This window comes from Puccinia triticina, chromosome 17A, assembly GCF_026914185.1.
Source record: "Puccinia triticina chromosome 17A, complete sequence".
In the NCBI taxonomy this organism is placed as follows: Eukaryota; Fungi; Basidiomycota; class Pucciniomycetes; order Pucciniales; family Pucciniaceae; genus Puccinia; species Puccinia triticina.
In genome coordinates this window covers 4207931-4228425 of record NC_070574.1, presented here as the reverse complement: position 1 = coordinate 4228425, position 20495 = coordinate 4207931, and the positions used below count along the sequence as shown (strand labels likewise).

General features: G+C 47.5%; 6 protein-coding genes across 6 annotated transcripts; 5 read left to right on the top strand and 1 right to left on the bottom strand.

The window, feature by feature from the left end:
* Positions 1 to 256: 256 nt before the first annotated feature.
* On the top strand, positions 257 to 1978 carry PtA15_17A415 (uncharacterized protein; the record flags this gene model as incomplete). Its single annotated transcript, XM_053164530.1, has 9 exons — positions 257 to 332; positions 411 to 535; positions 637 to 747; positions 820 to 968; positions 1076 to 1286; positions 1377 to 1567; positions 1644 to 1672; positions 1741 to 1818; positions 1908 to 1978. 9 exons carry the CDS (start codon positions 257 to 259, stop codon positions 1976 to 1978), a joined length of 1041 nt encoding a protein of 346 aa, XP_053028488.1.
* A 729-nt stretch (positions 1979 to 2707) lies between these two features.
* Positions 2708 to 3254, bottom strand: PtA15_17A414 (uncharacterized protein; the record flags this gene model as incomplete). Its single annotated transcript, XM_053164529.1, has 3 exons — positions 2708 to 2840; positions 2918 to 3087; positions 3153 to 3254. 3 exons carry the CDS (start codon positions 3252 to 3254, stop codon positions 2708 to 2710), a joined length of 405 nt encoding a protein of 134 aa, XP_053028487.1.
* Positions 3255 to 3446: 192 nt separating this feature from the next.
* PtA15_17A413 (uncharacterized protein) lies at positions 3447 to 4946 on the top strand (the record flags this gene model as incomplete). Its single annotated transcript, XM_053164528.1, has 4 exons — positions 3447 to 3565; positions 3643 to 4225; positions 4304 to 4523; positions 4612 to 4946. The coding sequence occupies 4 exons, from the start codon at positions 3447 to 3449 to the stop codon at positions 4944 to 4946; spliced, it is 1257 nt and encodes a 418-aa protein (XP_053028486.1).
* Positions 4947 to 5623: 677 nt separating this feature from the next.
* On the top strand, positions 5624 to 7819 carry PtA15_17A412 (uncharacterized protein; the record flags this gene model as incomplete). The annotated part of the gene is made up of 8 exons (XM_053164527.1): positions 5624 to 5869; positions 5964 to 6035; positions 6225 to 6273; positions 6367 to 6561; positions 6637 to 6780; positions 6874 to 6892; positions 6991 to 7312; positions 7421 to 7819. The coding sequence occupies 8 exons, from the start codon at positions 5624 to 5626 to the stop codon at positions 7817 to 7819; spliced, it is 1446 nt and encodes a 481-aa protein (XP_053028485.1).
* Positions 7820 to 8472: 653 nt separating this feature from the next.
* Positions 8473 to 10641, top strand: PtA15_17A411 (uncharacterized protein; the record flags this gene model as incomplete). Its single annotated transcript, XM_053164526.1, has 9 exons — positions 8473 to 8484; positions 8560 to 8717; positions 8802 to 8817; positions 8903 to 9108; positions 9359 to 9636; positions 9689 to 9919; positions 10025 to 10407; positions 10476 to 10492; positions 10563 to 10641. The coding sequence occupies 9 exons, from the start codon at positions 8473 to 8475 to the stop codon at positions 10639 to 10641; spliced, it is 1380 nt and encodes a 459-aa protein (XP_053028484.1).
* A 7898-nt stretch (positions 10642 to 18539) lies between these two features.
* PtA15_17A410 (uncharacterized protein) lies at positions 18540 to 19939 on the top strand (the record flags this gene model as incomplete). The annotated part of the gene is made up of 6 exons (XM_053164525.1): positions 18540 to 18548; positions 18608 to 18922; positions 19009 to 19353; positions 19413 to 19629; positions 19725 to 19861; positions 19937 to 19939. 6 exons carry the CDS (start codon positions 18540 to 18542, stop codon positions 19937 to 19939), a joined length of 1026 nt encoding a protein of 341 aa, XP_053028483.1.
* Between the last annotated feature and the right edge of the window lie 556 nt (positions 19940 to 20495).

Sequence of the window (20495 nt, the reverse complement as noted above, 5' to 3'; positions counted from 1 at the left end):
GGCCCCGCAGGCCGCAGGGCCTCTGCGCGTTGCGCGACAGGCGCCTGCCCAGTGCCCGCCACATTCAAGGTTCCGATCGCGGAGTTTTAAACTAGCAAAAACTAAATAAATACGTTTTTTTGGTTGATCAACAAGCTCGCGGCAGGCAGCACTGGAGGGGCAAGAAAAGGAGACCACAACAGAACGACGAAAAAGATAGAAAACTCGGAATCAAACAGGAGAGAAAGAATCTCGATACGCATAGTCTATCATCGTCATGACCGCCCCGAGATCAAAAGCCGGTGTCTATGCTCACGTCAATGCGGACTTCGGGCAAACCTGGTGGGATTATGGTATGCCACCCCAGGTCAATCATATATCGAAAAAGATCTCGCTTGTCTGACTTCCTTGTATTATGTTTGTTTGAGCAGATGGATTGTCCGTTTCCTGGGGTCACCAAGATAACTACGAGATCGTTAGAAAAGTCGGCCGGGGTAAATACTCGGAGGTCTTTGAAGGTGTGAACATTGTAAATGACGAGAAATGTATTGTTAAGGTATGTCGATTCATCTGCGTAACGCTTAGCATTCGATCTTTGGTTAAATGGCCTTATTGGCGAACAAAAAAAAACTTCCTTCCAATGGATGATTCGATTAGGTCTTGAAACCAGTCAAGAAGAAAAAAATTAAACGGGAGATTAAGATTCTACAAAACTTGGCGGGTGGTCCGAATATCATCACTTTATTGGACGTGGTTCGTGATCCACAGGTGAGACGAACTTTTCAAGTCACCGTGGCTATCCTCGACATCTCTGATAATATCTCATCGCTCCGAATCCAGTCAAAAACGCCATCGATTGTCACGGAATACATTAACAACACCGACTTCAAGGTACTCTATCCTAAGTTTACTGATTACGATGTTCGGTTCTACATCCTCGAACTACTCAAAGCTCTCGACTTTGCCCACTCCCGAGGAATCATGCACAGGTGTGTGGTTACAACTATCCCTCGATCTGAATTCGGAAAACACGATGAGAAAAATTGCAAGAGAGGAGTAAGTTCCCCGTCTGACCAATGTTTAAGCCCTACGTTAGAGATGTCAAGCCCCACAACGTGATGATCGACCACGAACGTCGTCAGCTACGCCTTATCGATTGGGGTCTGGCCGAGTTTTACCATCCGAATACCGAATATAACGTCCGGGTCGCCTCAAGATATTTCAAGGGACCCGAACTACTCGTCGACTTTCAAGAGTATGATTACAGTCTTGATATGTGGAGTCTGGGATGTATGTTCGCATCTATGGTCTGTTTGTTCTTCCTTTTTTCTTCGAATCAACCCAGAGGCTAAAGTAAGTTGAGCTGATATTGGGGTCGGATGGTTTGCGGTCACTAGATCTTTCGAAAAGAACCATTTTTTCACGGACATGATAACTATGATCAATTGGTGAAGATTACCAAGGTGCTTGGGACGGATGAGTTATACGCATATCTGGAGAAGTACGACATCGAGTTAGATGCTCAGTACGATGATATCTTGGGACGTTACCAGCGGAAGCCCTGGAGTCGGTTTCTTACAACTGAGAAGTCGGTTTTTCAAATTCAGTATCATGTCACCCAGTCGATTGGTTGATTAATCCCATTTCACCCTTGGTTTTTCTAGTCAGCGATTCATCTCTAACGAAGCAATAGGTAAACTCATTATGCTCTCCCCATCCGTCATAAATCTTCTTAGCTCTAATCATTTATTGGTTCCCCAGATTTCTTGGATAAGCTTCTCCAATACGATCATCAAGAGCGACTGACGGCACAGGAAGCAATGATGCATCCTTACTTCGGTAAGTATCAGCAATTACTCGAAGAGGCTTTGTCGTGTCACCAGTGTAAAGTGTATTCATTGATTTTCTTCCTCTCGTCCTGTTTTCAGAACCTGTTCGACAGCGAGAGGGCATGCCCTTCGGCACATCAGCTCCACAAGTCGAAGAAACTGAAGCTTAAGCACTGAGTCCTCATCCATCAAATAGAACCTACTATTAACAACAACCCCACACATCAACACACGCACACGTACACGCGCCCGCCACCTGTATTTCACTGCCACTTTCTACTTGACAATCACCCTGTTCATTTCTTCTTTAGTTCCCGTAAAAAGTTCACAAGATAGGGATGTGTACTTCTTTGCAGATCTAATCCAATTTCGTGTGCGTTTTTCTATCTCTATTTCTATTCCTCTATACATATTTGAGTCGCTACCAGTGTGTGTATTGGCGTACCTATTGAGTGAAAAGAAAGTGTTTGAAAAACAAAACATGGACATTAAGACGTCAAACCAATGGCTCCTGTGGGATAGATACATATTCTAAAGAGTTTCCTTGCCCAAAAATAAACATTAAAACGGTTGGAAGAGATTATGATACATCCTGGAGTAGTAGTTTCTGCATGGGCGTTCAAAATGCGATTACAAATAGAGACACAAAAATGAGACTAGTTCAAAATCGTTGAACGTCTCCGGCTGATTGAAGAACTGATGGTGAATAACACAAAATGGATCTCTGTAGAGATGAGTATAAAGGAGTCCAAGTCTGTTATGATTGTGTATTGGGTTTCATACAAGAAGGAGATAGAACATCTACAAGTACAGTGAATACGGAAACATTTGCCGTTACTTTTTCTTATCTCGTATTACTTTTAAATTACTGGGCTAATTGTGAGATTAAGAGGAGAGATCTATAGTTCGTCATCGGAGTGAATGATGTTAAAGTTATTGAGTTTGAGTCTGTTTGAATTTATGATCTTCTTGATCTCTTCCTTGAGGGTTGGAGGTTGATGGTTGGGATGGTCTTCTGAGTGGTGATATTCACTGTATTTTACATAGGATCAGGCGAAGTTCAGTGGTCAATAGATGTATGTGTGTGTGATTGAACTGAGAGTTTTTACCTGGGGTGATGGTCGTGCTTGGAGAGTGGGTTATTGAGCTGAACTTTGTGCCAACTCAACCAGCTTAAATGGTCATCCGATGATTCTAGGACAGCCGATGAGGATGGCTTGATCAGATAGCTTGCCCATCGCCCAAAGTCTGACAACGAGAGTTGGTTGATGCTAACAGCCTAGAGAGAACATGGATCAGCTGAGCTGACTCCTGGGTGTGTTGGGTTTATTGAGAAGACTCAACTAGACAGATCCCGATTGTTAGGCCAAGGAGGATGTGTGAGATGTTGAAGAGTGGCTGTTTGTCGTCATTCGGCTTGGTCCTTGATGAGTCTTTTCCAGTCATTTTGTTTTCGTCTTGGCTCTGCTGATGGCGGTTGGTGGTGGCGGCGGGTGCTGCATCGGAAGTGGAATAGCCAAGGGGGGCTTGAGATGGCACAAGGGGGGGCTTATAAAATGACCCTTGGGAAGCTGGGCGGCTGGGTTCGCAACTTTCACAATCGGAAAATAGGAAAAAAAATCCACACAGGTTTTGAAGATGGTTCAAGCCAACCGCCGACCTGGAGCCAAGTCAAAGTCAACCCGGAACAGTCTCCAGGCAGCAATCCTATCGAAACTCACTCGAACCAAGCAAACCAAACAACTAGCTATCACTCCGTCAGTATTTCTTCAAGCTCTGATCTACTTCGACATCGAAACAAACTGATTTCGCCGGTCAGTCTGCATCTCTCCAGAAGCACATCAGAGCCTAATCCCAACTCACAGTCTACCAGCTCCCAGACTGAAACACTCGACCGACCTTCAATCGACCCTACCCCCGAAGTATCATCATCATCATTATCATCACAATCCACATCACTGGAAGAGATACCGGCTGAGACGGATCTCAAACGAAAAAGGTTGGATCCAGATAAGATCGAAATAACTTCTACCGTGATCAAAAATAAAGTTAAACCATCACGTCAAAAAATTAATCATCCAGAAACAGAAGTAGAACAAGAAGATGTCGATCAGCAAGAAAACAAGCAGAAACTAGAACAGTTGATCCGGAAACACTCCAAGAAGATCAAAAACGACCCATCGAAACTGATCTCAGAGTTTCATCGGATCGAGAAACAACTATCGCAAGCCAATCTAGATCCACTCACCCGTCATAAGTTGATTCTTGCACAGAAAAAACTTGGCGGTCTAGAAGCCTACCAGACGGCCTCTAAGATCGGTGGCGCTGTGGAGAAAGGTGGAGAGACTGGAAAATGGTGTGCTCAAACGTTGATCGACTTGGACCTCCGTCCATCCGGTCCACCAGCTACGATCAACGTCAGTTTATCGCCCCTCTTGATTTGATTCATTTATTCAATAATCGTCCTCTTATCTCTTTTCCCTCCAAAATAAAAGAAAATCAGCTTGTTAGACGTTGGAGCGATCGACGGAAAATCGTATGCGAAATACACTGACTGGATCTCGACCACTTCGATAGATATCAATCCTATCGATGAATCGCTCGTCGCAAGATACGATTTCTTCAAATTCCCTCTGCCTAAATCTGAGCTGCAGAAATTCGATGTGGTCTGTTTAAGTTTAGTCTTGAATTTCATCGGCGACTTGAAGATGAGAGGTTTGTGCTATCATCCCTCACATTATAAAAGTTTAGCTACCTGCTGAAAGACCATTTTTTGCCCACGATTTATCTGCTTGGCATACAGGAGAGATGATCAAGAGAGCTCGAAGATTCCTCAAACCTGCTGGAAACCTGTTTATCGTTTTACCGTTAGCGTGTTTGAATAACTCTCGATACTTGGACTTCAAGCGATTCCGGATGATCCTGAACTATTTAGGATTCAAGGTGCTCAAACAACATAACTCATCCAAGCTCACATACTGGTTTCTCGAAAAAGAGGACCATCAGTCGAACACGGTCGATGAAACTCAACCAGATTTCACGAGCCCAAACCATTCAAAATCTGCTTCTTCTCTGAGGTTTCCTAAAGTTGAAATCAGATCTGGTCCATCCAGGAATAACTTTTGTATCAAAGTTTGACCATCGTTCTGTAATATCAAGCATAAAAACATTCCCTGGTGTCGAAAAAGGGGAGCTGGATTGATGCATATTGTCCTGGGAAGGAATCCAATAGCGCATAAAATGAACAGGACTGGGAAATCCCCTTGAAAATGATTGATCCACATGGTTCGTGGAGCAAGAGAACTCTAACCGCCGGAGGGATCTGAAATGCTTTCACCGTGTAGATTTTTTTCCCCGAATGGTCCAATCCTGCCCATTCTATGTAGTGGAGGACTTGACGCTAATTTAGGGCCTGTACCGTAGGAGATGAAAATTGAAAATTGCCAAATCTACTTCTCTCAAAATTTATTAGAACTTACCATCACCAAATGGTATTCTTGATCCCAAATGTGAAGAATTTTAACAATTGAACCCTCCCCTAGTTCTCAATTTTTGTGTACAGGACCAGAAAGCTAGGTTCTAGCCGTTTTTCAAATTTGAAGCCCATGTGGTACAGGCCCTTAGAAAGCAGGCTATTTTCAATTTTTCAGAAAATAGAAATAGAAAATAGCATTTAGCAAGTATTCTAAACTGAAGGGAAGTCCAGTACCATCTTCCCTAGGCAGAAAAAATACGAGATGTGTTAAGATACATAGTTGAACGGAATAATTTGAGATAAAACTCCATGAAATTGGCGGGTCCAACAATTCAAACCGATGTTGTTAGCCAGCGGGCCCCTTGTGCTGGTACCCGGCCCGACCCGGCCCATCCTGATGCCGTCAACCAAGCTTGCCAGCCAAGTTTATCCTTCCAGCATCAAGAGATTAACGATGCGATCTAAATGGCAAGACCCCAAAAACAGACGAAAAGTGTTCAATGGGCTCGATGGGAAGCGGCTGGCCAATCTTAAGGATGTCGCAACGCTCATCAACACCGGTCAAGTTGAGAATATTATCGTCATGGTCAGCACATTCTTTTCCTGTGCAATCCTCAACCCGACGTGCCTGGTTGCGTTATTCATACCCCCCCCCCCCCCCCCCCTTTAATGGTGATCAGGCTGGTGCAGGAATATCGACGAGCGCTGGAATACCCGATTTCCGCTCACCCGAGACCGGAATTTATGCTAATGTACGCCCACTTACCCTGCTGCTTTTGCTTTTGCTTTTTGGGCTCCAATCTATTTATAATTATGACCCTGCTCATCCGGCTCGATCATCCTTTGCTAAAGACCTTACGTGGCTTGTTCACGACGATCTCTTTGCATTATAAACTAAAATCATCTAAAAATCGGCACACCATCATCCTCTACATATTTAGTTGGAAAAATACGACCTGCCTTACCCTGAAGCTATCTTTGACATCGACTGTAAACACTTTCCCCCCTCATCCCTCTAAGATTAATATTCCTGACTTCAGTATCTTATTTCCAACTTGATCGACCTCGGAACCGAAAAAAAAGACTTCAAACAAAACCCAGCACCGTTCTATACGTTGGCCAAAGAGTTAAACCCGAAGAACTATATACCGACCAAAACGCACCAATTCTTTAGATTGTTGGAGATCAAAAACAAATTGAAGAAATGCTTTACTCAGAATATCGATACTCTGGAACGCTTGGCTGGTCTTTCTGATCATTTGATCGTCGAGGCACATGGTATGAGTTCCCAAATCCTGACATCATTTGTCGCTCCCATCGTCCCTATTAATCTTGATGGTTCTTCTTCCTCAGGCTCATTTGCTAGCAGTCATTGCATAGAATGCCGCGCTGAAATGTCCGATGATCAGTTCATGAGTCAACTCGATCAGATCCACTCGCCTGATCCTCTTGTAGTAAAGTGTCCTGGAAAGAGGTGTCTTGGAAAACCCACTGCTTGTCAATCTTTCTCTTTTTCTCCAACTTGGAAATTATTTCAATTTTGAAAACCATTTGTACTGATTAGACTTTTCTCTTTCTCGTGAATAATAGTGGTCAAGCCCGACATTGTGTAGGTTTTCGCCCGATCAACCCAGCACTAGATGTAAAGCCTCCGTCGGAGAATTGGGCTGAAGATGTTGCTTTCCTTTCGAATACAAATCTCGGCAGCTTTTTTGGAGAACAGTTACCGAAAAAGTTTTTTGATAGTCTTACGGACTTCGAGGAAGCGGATCTGTTGATAGTCATGGGAACCTCACTCCAAGTGCAGCCATTTGCGAGTCTGATCTCGACTGTGCCGATTAACTGTCCCCGGCTACTGATTAATCTTGAGCCGGTTGGCGAGATCGGTCGACGGGGAGGTGGAGCTGATCATGGAGGCTTTGATTTCGAAGGCGTCCACAGGGGTGGAAAGGAGTTCATTCGAGACGTCTTGGTGCTTGGTAGCGCAGATGATGGGGTCGAGGAGCTATCCGACTTGCTCGGTTGGAAGGTACTTACCCCTCCTCCTTTCCCCCCCATATTCCCTCCCTCCTGAAGATCTAAGCGATGAAGCATTGGTGGCTAATCTCGAGCTGTGGACTGTTGATTTATGTGATAGGACGAATTACTCGACTTGTATGACCCAAGACGCAAACTCCAACCCCACGTAGAAGGTCTGAACAAAACAAGTCGGGAAGACGCATCGGAAGTCGGGGCTATTGGAGAACAGGGCGAGACTCAGAGGGAGGAAACAGTCTTAGATCCAAAAGATGATGAGGGTCAAGTTCCTCCGGAGACGAGGTCCCATGTTCTTGACTTGATGCCGTCTTCATCCTCTCTAGCCAACTCTACACCACCTAATAATCAAGACTCCGGCAACCCGGCCGGTCAACTTCCCTCGCCAGTCGACCCCTCTCAACCTCAAGCAGATCGTGATGATAGTCAGAAACTTGAAAAAAATATTGACCAACTTACAGCTACCGTCACTCGCTTGGAAATCTGTGAGAGGAAGACTTGAACAGCAAATTTAGCTTGGGTCGCTCCTTTTTTGACGGAAAGAAAAGATCTGTAGTGTTTTTTTTATCCATCTTTGATCATGACAACCGGTCCCTTCAGCCCATCTTGAGCCTGTCCTTCAGAAGTTGGATGATGACTATCTAAATGACAATGAATGTAGTGTTGAACGGTTGAATACTTCGTGACGTCTCACTTTTTTCCAAAGAAACTAATTAGAAAACTACCTATGCACACCTCACATATGTAAATACGTAGTTTGGTGTTCATATAAAAATCAACCAGTCTTCCTCCATAGGAAACTTGACACCAATGAATTGTTCACTCAAAATGAGAGAAGTTGTCCTGGATTGAATACAGACACATGGTTGAGCAGTGGAACTGATCAGACACAGCTCTTGGCACAGTAATTGGACAACTGAGGACAAAGGTAGGACTCTTCTTGCTTCAGATTCCAGGCGGGCCGAGGCTGTCGAGCGGAAAGGGCGGCAGGATTATGTAAGCTGGATTTTATGCGAAGTGGGGGTTTAAACCTGTTTAAACCCCATTTCGAGTTTTGTCCTCCACGGGCTCTCGATCTCACCACTCCCACCCCCCACCTCCCGCGTCCCACCCACCACCACCTGGCACTCGCCGATCCCAGCAACATTCTCAAAGATGTTCGGCAATGTGAGTTCACCTTGAGATCCAACTCGAACGCCATCGACATGGACTAACTTCATTTACTGCGCTCAAAACACTCAGTACATCAAGTCGATGCCCAAGCTCAATGATGCGGACGAACGAAGAAAACAGTCATCAAAACCAGGGCCCGCGCAGGTCAAAGCCAAATACACGCGTGGTAGCACAAGCTCAGGCAAAGCATCCAGCTCGACTCGCTGTCAGAAGTGTGAGAAATTTGGGTAAGCTGAAAAGTGTTCGATATCAATATCTCCCTGCATCGGATGAACCTCTCCCAAGCTTATCTGTTCCTTCCTTTTCTTCAGCCACTATACCTACAATGTAAGCTTCTACCCCGTTCTCTTCATTGCTTATCTCCACTGAGAGCTGGAGATGCTCACAATTATGGCTGTCTATGTTCTTACAGTGTCCCGCCGCTCAAGCACCCTACAAGGCCCGACCATCACGTACTCAACAGTTACTCAACCCAAAGCCTCAACGTGATACACCATCCGTTGAAGTCCCTGAAGAATTCTTAACCAAGAAAGGAATCGCCGAGAAAATCTTGGCCACCAACGAACTTAAGAGACATGAAACTATCTCGAAACCTCCAGCATCCAAACCATCCAAAAGGTAAATAACCTGCAGTTTATCCATCTATTTCATTCGTTCTCCCTTTAGCTAAAACCAAACATCACGTGATCCCTACTCTTAGGAGAGCTAAATCCACGTCAAGCTCAGACACTTCGTCATCATCCACCGACTCAGATTCGGACTCAGATTCTGACTCTGACTCAAGCTCAGATTCAGACGCATCCTCAGACTCCAACTCCTTGAGTGTGTCATCCTCGTCATCTGATTCTGGCTCGGATTCATCTAAAAGTTCCGATTCAAGTGACTCTGGAAGACATACGCGCAAGAAAGTCAAGCGTACCAACATCCCCCGATCCAAACCCAGAAAATCCGGCACTCCGCCTCTTCGTCATCGCCATCGCCATCGTTCAAGGTCCGTCTCGCCCAAAGCAAATGGATCCCAGACTCCACCGAGTTCGGGAGGTGTCAAATCTCCATCAGCTGAATACCGCCGCCCCAGATCGCCATCTCCCAAACCAGTTGGATCTCGAACTGCAGTGAAACCCAGGCAAAAATCCCCTTCCGATAGTCGTTCCACGTCTCCTCCTAGAAACGTTAACGGATCCCGCGCTCCACCTAGCCCTCGGCGTAGATTTCCCTCAGCGGATCGTGATCGTGCTGGTTCCCGGTCTCCTCCTAGAAATGCTACTACATCCCGAGCCCCACCGAGCCCTAGGCGTAGATTTCCATCGCAGGATCGTGATCGGAGTCGTTCCCGGTCTCCACCCAGACGGGACCTTGCTAGATCCCGCGCTCCACCCAGCCCCAGACGGAGATTTCCCTCGGTGGACCGTGATCGCAGTCGTTCCAGGTCTCCCCCCTTTCGAAAGGGTGTTGGATCACGAGCTCCGCTAAGCCCCAGGCTAAGATTGGCCTCAGAGAACCGTGATCTAAGCCGTTCCAGGTCACCTTACAGATCAGACAGATCCCGAACTCAGTCCAGTCCCAGAGAAATGCGTGGAGCGCCTCGGCATAAAAGACGCTCAAGATCTCGCTCAAGATCTCCTGTCAGGTCGAATCGATCTCCAACTCCGCCTAGCCCCAGACGAAAGCATTCAGACCAGCGAGAAAGATCTCCACCTAGACCTGCGAGATTTCCACCACCACCCAGTCCCAGACGAGGCCCCAGGGCTCGCAGTCGCTCTCCAAGACGGCCAAGCCAAGCGACTGATCACTGTCGCCCCGATTCTAAATATCGTGACAAAGAGGCTTCCAGAGATCGTCATCGGAGTGTCGTCGGGGACAAGCGCGTCAAACAACGGGCCACTAGTGATGACAGTGATCATTGACTCTTTTCAGGTTCCTTTTGTTGTAAGTTAGTCAATTTCTTCACTCTGTTGAATATATCTTAATTTTGTCCGGATTAGAACAATCTTTTCAAATGGTCAGCTCGTAGTATACTAATTGATGTTTCTTGTTTGGAAAGCTTACATGCCTGTTCTATAGCTCTACAGTTCCAAGCAGCGTGTTTTTCCCCCGCTCAGGAACAATCTCAAAGAATTGAATGGGTTCATATCAGAATACAACGAGTAGAAACTTCACTTCTTTAGCTTCTTAATTCAATCAACTGTCTCATCCCACTCAAATGTCATGAATTGAACTATTGGGATATATGGAAGCATCATTCATATTTTATGTTGTGTTTTTCTGCAACAATCAAACCTGGTGGAGAGTGGGTCTACTGAACTAAGTGCCTCTGGAATTGCAGGGAGGGGGGGGGGAGGGCTAACTAAGTTAACCTGATCAAGCCTGATTGGGCGCCCGCATTGGTGCCAGGTTAGTATTGCAGGTCGACGACCAGAAGGACTGGGAAGGCCTTCCTTCCGGTCAAAGAGGTTCTGTAATGTCTTCGACCAGAAGGAATCCCTTCCGGCCGCTGTAACCTCTTCAACCAGCAGGAATCCCTTCCAGTCAAAGGGGTTACAGAACCTCTTGACTGGAAGGATTCTGTCCAGTCAAAGGGGCTACAGAACCTCTTCGACTGGACGTTCTGTAACCCCTTCAAATGGAAGGGATTCCTTCCAGTCAAAGAAGCTACAGAACCTCTTTGACTGGATGCAGAACCTCTTGACTTGAAGGAATCCTTCCGGTCAAAGAGGTTTTGTAGTTGAAGGGGTTACAGAACCTCTTTGACTGGAAGGATTCCTTCCAGTCAAAGAGGAAGGAATCCTTCCGACCAGAAGGAATCCCTCCGGTCAAAGAGGTTTTGTAACCTCTTCGACTGGAAGGAATCCTTCCGGTCAATTTTAAGGGGCAGGTACCTGCTCCAACCCACTCCGCGGGTGCGGGTGTGGGTGTGGGTGTCCTACTTGGGCTAAAAACAGCCGCAGGTACCCGCACCAAAATGGGTACCTGGGTGCGGCGGGGCCATCTCTAGTTCCAGAGGTTGGAGATCCAAGCTGCCAGCCTACAATTTACCAACTAGGATCCAGAACCCCCAGATATCATCTTCCTCTCCATAGACTTGACCATAACATTATACCTGGATTATATTTCAAACTTAACCCACAGCCATTGCTGGTGCAGGTGTTTGTATTGCAAAGCAAGCCTCTGAGAGCCCTTGGCAGGAGGGACTTGGGCCCTATTGCCCCTTTTTGTGAGTGCTAGATTCCAAATTTAGATGGCAGGAATTTTAAAACCTCTATAGTTCCTTGCTTCCATAACTTCACTTGGAATAAAATTACTTAGGTCAAAAACTTGCTTGTGCCTGTCCAACCTACAGAATTTGGGTAACTTCATGGCATTCCTTCTGGTCCAAAACAAAACCTTTGAAAGCACTCAAAATAAAGATATTGCAAAGAGAGGGTCTGTGATCACCAACTCAGTTTCCAGAGTTTGCTCTTCACCGGGAAATAGAGGGAATCATGTGAGATATAGAAATTTGTACACTTTTCTGCATTATGTTCCAATGACATTGAGCTAATAAAATGTGAGCAAATGAGGCAATAGCACCCAAATTTGGGGTTCCGCAGGGTGTGAAATAATAAATCCGTTCAGTCTGCACAAATGGACTTGGGGACAGAGAAATTGAAGGTTCTGTTCATGTGGAGTAAGATGTGGTTATGTTATACAAAAGCAGAGCATCAACACCACTGTTACATGCATACCAACAATGGCTTGACAAGTTGACTTGCATGCCGGATAATTTTAAAGGTTTGTTTGGCCTCCAGAGGCTATTTCTTTAGTTATATGTATATGTGATAGGTGTGCTGTAGAAAAAATAAACAAACTACCTTGATGATCCATTCTTGGTACACAGGTTTGGGGAGCTAAGAGGTAAGTCCCACCTGATGGTGTGGTGATTTATATGGGCAAGTGTTATGGAATTTCCACTTGGAAATAGCGCAGGCAGGAATGCACACAAGGCTGAGTTCATCACGCATTTTGTGACATAAGCACAGATGATGATTTCAGAAATCATGACCAAATGCATGGGGAAAGCACGTGGGGGAAAATTTGCAGGAGGTCAGACCAGAGCAGAAGGCAAGAGCTGGACTGCGGCGGATCAACGGTTTTGACTGGATAGCAGCAGCGCGGCAGCAGGTGAGCTCGGGAAGCCAAAGCGGGTTCCACCAGAAGGTGGAGCTGGGGGGGAGGCAATGGTGAGAGACTGAATGTTGGGGGCCAAACAGAGGATGTGGGAGGTGAAGCATTGGAGAGGAGTGTAGCATGTGGATGTTGGGCAGAGATAGTGGACTAGTGGAAAGTGTCATTGTGCAGATTTGGGTGGGAACAGAAGCAGATTAGAGATGGCCAGTGGGTACCCAGCACCCGTTGGCGGGGTATCCACCACTGCCCTTTGAGTACCCGTCTGCAGGTGCCGTGTACGGGTCCGGGTATGCAATTTGGACTGGAAAATCACCGGGTACCCTGGTACCAAACAGGTACCCGCCATTGTCAGCCACAGTTGTGCACTCCAGTGGATGGCCAGCCATCAACCAACTCGATGGCCAGCCATCAAGTGGGGAACACTCCCTGCTTGATGACCGGGAATTAAGCAGAGTATACACTACAAACATTTATTATTTTGCCCCCCAAAAAAATGGAAGTCAACATGAAAAAAATAAAACCAAAATTTCACTCAGGGGAACAAACTGAGCATGCTGAGCCAAAAAAATAAAATGTCCCAAACTGAGCAAAAATCATTGGAAAATGTTTTGGGATGGTTTTTTTTCACGGGCCTGGCAGGCCTGGAGCGGGCTTGAGCGGTCTTTGAGCAGGCCTGAGACGGGCCTGCCCCAAATGCACATTGGGTCAGTATTAAAGAATTTTTGTCTTTCCCTGGGAGCTGCTGGGGCTTTTGATGGGCCCACATTCTCAACATGGGCTTTTGGTGGTCAAGAAGTATCAACCCGGGCCACTGAATAGCCCATGGGCCTTTGAATTCCCAGAAAGCCCACCATGGGCCCCCACATAGCTAATGGGCTCTTGAGAGATATGGCCCCAACAAACCCATCACGGGTACCTGCTATCCGCTGGCGGTTACCCGCCCATTCTCAGTGGGTACCCACCAGCGTGTGCGTGTTCAGGTGCCGATGCTGGATTTCTGGGAGAAATCAAGCGGGTACCCGGGTATTCTAGAGGGTACCTACTCTTGTTTGGGCAGGTGGCAGCTGCCACAGCGACCAGAAGGACTGGGAAGGCCTTCCTTCCGGTCAAAGAGGTTTTGTCACCTCTTTGACTGGAAGGAATCCTTCTGGTCAAAGGGGTTACAGAACCTCTTCTACTCGACTGGAAGGAAGGCCTTCCAGTTGAAGAGGTTACAAAACCTCTTTGACTGGAAGGGAATTCCTCTGGTCAAAGGGGTTACAGAATCACTTTGACTGGAAGGCCTTTCCAGTCAAAGAGTTTTTGTAACCTCTTTGAAGACCTTCCAGTCAAAGAGGTTACAAAACCTCTTCAAGCGGAAGGATTCCTTCCAGTCAAAGAGGTTCTGTAACCCCTTCAAGCGGAAGGATTCCTTCCAGTCAAAGAGGTTCTGTAACCCCTTCAACCGGAAGGATTCCTTCCAGTCAAAGAGATTCTGTAATTACCCCTTCAACCAGAAGGATTCCTTCCAGTCAAATAGGTTCTGTAACCCCTTCAACCGGAAGGATTCCTTCCAGTCAAAGAGGCTACAGAACCCCTTTGACCAGAAGGAACCCCTCTGTTCAAAGAGGCTTTGTAACCTCTTCGACTGGAAGGAATCCTTCCGGTTGATTTTGAGGGGCAGGTACCCGCTCTGACTGCCCCAGGCGGTGCGGGTGCGGGTGCAGGTGTCAAACTTTTGGCAAAAAAGCTGGCGGGTACCCGGGTTGACAAGGGCCATCTCTAGCTCTTGGTGGCCCATAAAGATCTCCATGGGCCAACAGACATCCTCATGGGCTTTTTGTGGTCCAAAAAGCTCCCCATGGGCTTTGGAGCCCATTAGCTATGTGCGGGCTCATGGTGAGCTTTCTGGGAATTCAAAGGCCCATGGGCTATTCAGTGGCCCTGGTTGATACTTCTAGACTACCAAAATCCCATGTTGAGATTTTGGGCCCATCAAAAGCCCCAGCAGCTCCCAGGGAAAGGCAAAAATCCTTCAATACTGACCCAATGTGCATTTGGGGCAGGCCCGTCTCAGGCCCGCTCAAGGTCCGCTCAAGCCTGCTCAAGCTTGCTCCAGGCCTGCCAGGCCTGTGAAAAAAAACCATCCCAAAACATTTTCCAATGATTTTTGCTCATTTTGAAACATTTTATTTTTTTGGCTCAGCATGCTCAGTTTGTTCCCCTGAGTGAAATTTTGGTTTTATTATTTTTCATGTTGAATTTTATTTGTTTTTTGGGCAAAATAATAAATGTTTGTAGTGGTACACACCCCGCTTGATGACCGGACATCAAGCGGGATACACATCTCACTCAATGGCCGGTGCACTCAATGACCAGCCATCGAGTGGGATGCACACTTGATGACCATTGACCAGTCACTGAGTACACACCACACTTGATGACCAGTCACTGAGCACACACCCCGCTCAATGAACGGTCATCAAGTGGGGTACACACCCTCAATGACCGGCCATCAAGCGGAGTACACACCCCCACATCCCACACGGTGACCGGAAATCAAGTGGGGTGATCACAATGGCCGGCCACTGAGCGGGGTGTGTACTCCGCTTGATGACCGGCCTAAACCCCCACTCAATGTCCAGTCATTGGGTTGAGTGCGCATCCCACTCAATGGCCGGTCATCGGGTGGGATGTGTACCCCGCTCAATGTGCAGAAGAGTTTTATGTTACCCTTATATAGCGGAATTTGTGCTTGCAGAGTGCAGAGATTTACCACACGCGGATTATTACACTAAAGATCAGGCTCATTGCAGTGTAAAGCTCAAAAGTGTTCATGAGAACCTTTTGCTGAGTGCAGAAAGGGATGCATGAGCAAACCACTGCCTTTCCTGTGTCACTAGACACTAAAAAAAGCCCACCAATCTCAGACTGGCAAGCTTAATGTAGTGATAGTGGAGTGTTATAACTGTTGCTATGAAGTGGGTCCACTGAGCTTGCTAAAAATGTGTAATGAGTGAGGAGTCTGGACTTACCCCACAGAGAGTTGTGTTATGTATATGTAAGTTTTGAGTAGAGTTTTTATTTTGTGTGTAACTGTTTTAATTTGTGTAAAACCAAAATATAGAGTGACTGATATATTGTGGAGTGAGCAGTTGTGTACTTGTGATAGGGGAAACTGAGTGCTGTGCAGGCAGTCTGATGGGGGAACAGTTACAACAGGGGAGGAGAGCCTCCTTTTATAGACAACAGTGAGCAAGGCTGAAACGCTGCGCTGCGCTACAAAAAAGTGGTCTTTTAGCGCAGCGCAGCGGGGAACCGCTGCGCGGTCAGCCCAAAAAGCGGTAGCGCAGCGCCAGTCCCGCTGCGCTACCGCTGAAAATAGCGGGGGCCCGCTTTTTTCCCGACCCAAAAAGCGGTAGCGCAGCGGACGGGGCCGCTCCTTTCAACGCCGCGCAGCGGCCACCAAAACAGCTGCGCTTTTTTGGCTGGCAGCGGGGGAGCGCTACGCGGCCAGGTCAAAAAGCGGTAGTGCAGTGATGGTTCCGCTGCGCTACCGCTGAAAGTAGCGGGTCCCCGCTTCTTGGCAGACCCAAAAAGCGGTAGCGCAGTGGGCGGGGCCGCTACTTTCAGCGCAGCGCAGCGGCCACCAAAACCGCTGCGCTTCACGCTGCGCTGCGCTTTTTGAAGCGCAGCGCTTTCACCCTTGCAGTGAGGTATTTTAGCTAGATAAATGAGGGGTTTTGGCTAGTAAATATACTGAATGTGTGAATGTGATTGGTCAGGCCTATACATGCACTTATGGGATGGGTTCTGTAGGCTGATTCAGAGATGGTGATTGGTCAGGACTGTATGTAAGTGTAGTCATGCTGTAACCAGGTCACCTGCTGTTGCTATGCAACAAAATTCCACTAGCTCATACAGCAGCACATGCAGCCATGCATGCAGTGCCTGCATGTATACACTGTATGTATGCAAGTAATGATGTAGCTGTATGTAGTGTGTTATGTGTGTAACTATGTATATATCTATGTATGTAACCATGTGTGTAAACTAAGGGTTGTAAATGTGGTTTGTGTAACTGATTGAGCACCAGGGGAGATATGTTCCCACTCCCCAGGGAGTGCCGGAGCTAAATTTTATGTGAGTTATGATTGGATGTGGGCTTGATGTGGATTAGTGAATCATCCCTAAATGAATTGTAAAGTGGATGGAGAATTGAGTCAAAATTCAATTAGAATTGATTTGGGAGTCAACACAATGCTGTGTAGAATTCTCTTGTTTTCTAGGAGCAACTGTAGTAAAAAATATGATGAAATGGTATTTCAGCCAAGTCCAACTCATCAATTTCTCCTGTTTACTGATGTTGAAGGATAGAAAAGCAAAATTTCCATTCTCAAATGTGATTCCTCTGAAATAATGGGTTTCTTGTTGTCAGCTAGCTACATATCACAAGCCATTGTGACATCCTATAAAAACATAAAATTAATTATTATAGAGACATTATTACCCATTGAGAGCTAACAATACCATCCACGCCCAGCAGAACCCCCAGAAACCCCTGAAATAACCCCTCCTGCGCCATTTATAGAGACATTATTACATGATAAAAATGACCATTACCACACTTTAGTACTAGGAACAACACAGTGACATGTGTCATATAGTTGAAAAATAACAAAGAACAGGTAAGTGACATTTCCTTGTGAAAACGTTCACCACGTAACTATAACAGTCCCACTCCCAAGATTGGATAGACTTAGAGTATGACATATTTCCAAAAGGACTCTTCCGGCTGATACCTTTACCGCCACTACCAACCAAGAAGAATCTTCCTAGGGGAGCCAAAGTGTTATTTAAGGAGGTAATTCCTCCCTTGTTTTGGATTCCTCAGCTTATTACAGACACTCAAAAACCTGACCACCATCATCCTTGCTTCTTCTTGATCCTTTTCATCAAGAATCCAACCAACCTTGAGGGTTGTTGAACCAAGAGTCAACTTAACCAACACTGAGCCGCTAGGCTACAGGTTCACTTAGCATTAGTGTAGAGGTGCTAACAGGAGCCCTGTTTTCCTGTAGTGTTGGCCGGATTTTATGCCACTAACACCAAGCTGTAGCATAGTTTTTTTTCTGCAGTAATACTTTTTTTAGCGCTAGTGCAGAAAAAAATCTGCTACACTAATGGTTAGCATAAGCGCTAACGGATTATTGCTCCCCCAGTAGCGTAGCGCAGCGCAATAAATTCCTGCTGCGCTAGGGCGGGAGAAACTGGGCAGAAACAACATGCTAGTTTTTTTCCTGTATTTGCGTGACTGCAGGAAAAACTGGGGTGTTGTTTCTGCCCAGTTTCATCCATGTAGTTGCGCGGGGACAAAATTGGGCTGGTTCTGCCCAGTTTTTTCCTCAGGCAGCACTACACGGCGGGGGTGCTTCCTGGCCCGCGCGTTTGTGGAGACGACGGGATCACCGGCTCTGTGAAATCCACGTGGATTTCACTGCTCCCCCCGTTGTATCCACCCTCCCGTGAAAAATGCGTGGAGACGACGGGCTTTCCCGTTGTTTCCACCCGCCTGGGATTTCCACGACATTGCAATGGAGAAAATGACAAGGATTCCGCGACTGCCCCTGGGATCCCGGTGGAAACTGTCCCCGTGAGTTCCTTGTCGTTCTCAACGACGAGGAACCCACGGATGCCCTTGCATTGCCAGTGTTGGGTTATTTCAGTGATATCGGCTGGGTTGTGTGCGTCTTGAAGACAATCAACGGCTCCCAAGGGAAGCGACGAATTTATCCCCGGCCTCGCCACCCCGCCCTCTGACCCTTCAGTCCCACTTCCTCACGGCCCCCGGAGGTGGGCACAGCCGGGTGGCTTGCTTCAATGCATTTCATCCTAGCCGGGCAATGCTCAAGGTGAGCATTCACATCCCTCCCCCTTAAAAAAACCAAAAACTCACATCCTGGCTTTCCAGTTGGCCGCTAACAGGAAGGGAATCACCGGCCGGCTGTTCAGCGCCGGCTACAAATACTTCTCCAAGGCGCCCGGCTCCGCAACCAGCTCCTCATCCACCCCCAAGCACCGCTACAACACCACCACCTGCTCGTCCGTCTCATCCCTCTTGCCCTCAAATACCCCTTGCTCATCATCATCCTCTCTTACTAGGTATCCCCACCAAAGCCAAGAAGCCCAAACCCGCCGTCTGGCAGACTTCTCATTCATGCTAGGCGACGACAAGTTTGCCAGCCAGATGTACGACTATCTGCGCAAGGACGCGTTCAACGACCAAGCCTGGTCGTACTACTCGTTGCACTAACAACCCCCCCCCCCCCCCCCCCCCCCCCAAGTGAGCTGACAATCTTCCTCTGGTCAAAGGGACAGTACGACGACCTCACCTCGGGCCTGATTTACGAGCAAGTAGCCCGGATTGTCCCGCCCCGCCAGGCGGCGCTATACACCATCCTGGCCGCCCATCGCTACGCGTCTGCCGAGCAGAACTGGCTCTCAAAGGTCTGCCTCCAACAGGCACCCCAGTTCGTCGGCTGGGCGCGGATTGAAGACTACGTCGTCCACAAGATGACTCGCATGGCTGAGCTCGACGCCGATTGGCCCGCGGCGCTTGTCCGCTACTGGAACGTGCTGCGGCAAAGGATCCTCTCGGGCGCTGGAGATGCGGACGATGATGAGCTCTATCTCACCAAATTCAGAGCGCTGTATCCAGTAAGACCCGTCTTCCTCCTACTGCAAGACCATCTCATCTCACAATCCTCAATCTGTAGAGGGCTATCAAGGCCAATCCGTCCCTGGAACTCCCAAGGATCGAGGATATCTCCCTGTTCGACGTCGAGCGCTGCAAGATCTGTGTGCCCCACCAGAACCATCTTCGGGCGTATCCAGACATCAATCCAGCCGTGTGGGAAGAGCTCGGTGCCCGCTGCCCGGGCACCCCTGGCTTGACCAACACACCCAACGAGCCCAGCACGGCGGCCGTCAATGGTATGTCCGTCCCCGCAAGAAGAATGATTCCCTCCTGGTTGGGTGGAAAATGATATTGATTTGTCTCCAAGAGCCTTTCTATCTCGACTTGTGAGTCCGAAACCCGCTCCAAACTTCAATCAATGTCACCCAGATCCAGATCCAGGTGGCCAACCCCTCCTCTGATCCTTTATCGAACCTCGAAATAGATCCCGTCAACAACCTTGAACTTCTCCCCCTCGAAACCCGCGAAGTAAGCAACTCATTTTAAGAGTGAGAGGTCCAGGCAGCTGATGCTGTTTTTTTTTTCTGGAAAACAAGGTTTCAGTGAAGCTGGTATGCAAGCAAGCCGCAATGAGGGTTGAGATAACAGATGTGAAGTTCAGATTTGGTTCATTGATTGAGTGTTCGCAAGGGATGAAGAAGAAAGGGACCCGCCGCCACATCTCATTTCTCTCACTTTTCTTTTATTTCTTGCTTCTCTTTGTGATTTGTTTTTTTTTTTATCTATCAATCCCTTTTTTTTATGTTTTTACGATGATATGCAATGCAGCGTGTGGTACCCTGGTGGTACCACATTCTGCAATATTACCCGCGTTTTTGATCCGCTCCGCGGACCACCTTTGGTGGTCCCCACGGAAAGCTGAGGCACGTGGTGTACCCGCGCGTGGGTATCACGGTGATTCCTCGGGGAGCCCCCGGTTGAAGGAGCCGTGATCCACCCGTGGGCCCGACCTTCATGTCGTGATCACAGGGAATCCACGGGGATTCCACGCGGAGCCGAAAGCTGCCGTGGAATCCACGGGTGATCCTCCCGGTGGTGACCCCGTGATTCCCTGGACCTCCAGCCGCTGGTCCGACCTCGCGCGCGGCTACCGCGTGGAGTC